Raw genomic sequence first — 2,280 nt, forward strand, 5'->3', positions numbered from 1 at the left:
AACCCGCTATTATGGACCATATTCAATGAATAACATTAAGAACTATTTAATAATAATTGAAATATAATGACAAACTAAATAAATTAGATTTTCAATAAATATTCTAACACATATTATCAAATTTCCTTTTTTTGATTTTAAAGCTATTTTACCTATTACAGTCAAAATTTTTAAATAAAATAGCTTTTAATAGAGACAATATATTTTAAAACAAATCAAAAAGTGTTATTTATAACATTATTAAAATAAACGACGAGAATAGGTTGTTTTAATCCTCTTTTTTAAGGGAGTATAATACTTAAAAGAAGATCAAAATATTAATTCTTCCTTTGAAAACTTCTTCGAAAGAAAAAAACTCCCAAAAGCAGTTCAATCTGAAAAATCCACAAATTTATGAGCCAAGACAAATTGCATTATAACAAGAAGAATCAATCACTAAAATCAATTCCGAAAGATTGTTTTTCAAACGCATCAGCCCTCCTTTCTGTCGACCTATCGAATAATGAAATAACCGTTTGCTATTTATTAAAAGTATTATAAGAATTTTATTAATTAACTGTGCTTCTTCGCTTATAGTAAACTAATATTATAATTATAATAAAAAATAACTTCAAGTCAATTCCAAAGGAAATCAGTGCGTTCAAAAGTTTGACTCATTTCCGTGTGATGGCGAACAGACTGACATGTTTGCCAAATAATATTGTCACTCTAACATGTCTCCGCCACTTGGACTTGAACGCAAATCAATTTACTTCGTTTCCGGTTCAAATCAGTAACTTGACAACTTTAGAAGAGTTGCAGATGATCCAAAACCAACTCACGGAAATCCCGGACTGCATTGGTAATCTGACAAACCTTCAGAGAATTTCATTCACCGCAAACAATTTGAAAGCTCTTCCAAAGTCACTTTCTAAATGCACTAATATCAACTTCGTTTGTTTCATACATTCTAAGACTTATTAAACAATTAATAAGACTGTGGTTTTCAAATACTCATTATAAGGTCGAACTTACTAGCAACGAATTCGATGTCTTTCCCGACGTCATCTGCGACTTAACGAAAGTCACCATATTGATGATGCAGCAGAACAATCTCAAAGAGATTCCTATGTCGATCAAGCGTCTTGAGAAACTAAGTGGCCTCTTGTTGTCCTCAAACCAATTTTCGACCTTCCCCGAGTCTGTCTGCGAAGTCACCTCTTTAACACAAATCGAATTGGACAATAATAACTTTGTCGAAATACCAAATTCGTTGTCTAAATTAGTGAAATTGAAGGCACTTGTACTCAACAAGTCATTCATCTCATGTTTGAATTCGGTGGATATGATGTCCAACTTGTGTCAAGTTGTACTCTCAGACACGAAATGTATGTTCCTCCCGGATCTCTCAACGAACGCGAAGTTGACTTCTTTGAATGTCATTCATGGTTGTCTGTCCGAGTTGAAGAGTCTTCCGCCATCATGTTCATGCCGTTTTACAGGTAATGTGATCGAAGACGTCGAATTTCCAGATAACGGGACTTTACAGTATATGATCTTGGCTAACAACAAACTGAAAACATCGCCGGACTTGTCCATGTTATCGAAGATCTCACGACTGGACATCTCACAGAACTGTATCACTTGGTTTGATGAGAAGACATGCCACCCAACTCTTCAACAGTTGGATGTCAGCTGCAACCCATTAGTCGAGTTCCCGGTCTGTCTCTCCAAATGTGTTTCTTTGAAGTCGCTCAATGTGTCAGACTGCCATTTGTTTGATGTGCCAGCCGCCGCATTGTCCACTCTAACGAATTTGGAAACCCTGTTCTTGGCATGCAACCATCTGAGCTCGTTGGAGAGTCTCTCTGTTATGACAAAGCTTAAAGCACTCTATTTACAGTCGAATAACCTCCTCCACTTCCCGAGAAGTGTCTTTGCTCTCGCAAGTCTGAAGACTCTATTCATGTCGAACAACCAAATTACTGTCATCCCAGACCAAATCACTCAACTCACCAATTTGGAGCAAATAGATCTGTGCTGCAATGCAATTCAAAGCTTCGATTCATTGACTAAAGTCCCCTCGTTAAAGGAAATCGACGTCTCGTTTAATTTCATTAAGGCACTTCCAGTAGATATTGAGAACTTGAAGAACTTGTGTGCTCTGAATGTGTTTGGCAACGAATTGTCTTACAAAGCCAAATTGCCACATCTCGAGAAAACAGTCGACTTCTTCCAAGTCCAACAAGTCGTCTTGAAAAATCCAAAGGATGAACCAGACACTAACTCTACGGTGTGCGA

At 36.6% G+C, this 2,280-nt stretch overlaps 1 protein-coding gene across 1 annotated transcript; it reads left to right on the top strand.

Annotated features, from left to right (window-relative positions):
- Positions 1–393: 393 nt before the first annotated feature.
- EIN_317680 (podocan precursor, putative) lies at positions 394–2,280 on the top strand (the record flags this gene model as incomplete). The annotated part of the gene is made up of 3 exons (XM_004253702.1): positions 394–513; positions 616–933; positions 1,004–2,280. Coding segments are annotated over 3 exons (1,715 nt in total), but the record flags the coding sequence as incomplete, so codon positions are not given.

This window comes from Entamoeba invadens (assembly GCF_000330505.1).
Source record: "Entamoeba invadens IP1 unplaced genomic scaffold scaff_1105074724328, whole genome shotgun sequence".
Taxonomy (NCBI): Eukaryota; Evosea; order Mastigamoebida; family Endamoebidae; genus Entamoeba; species Entamoeba invadens.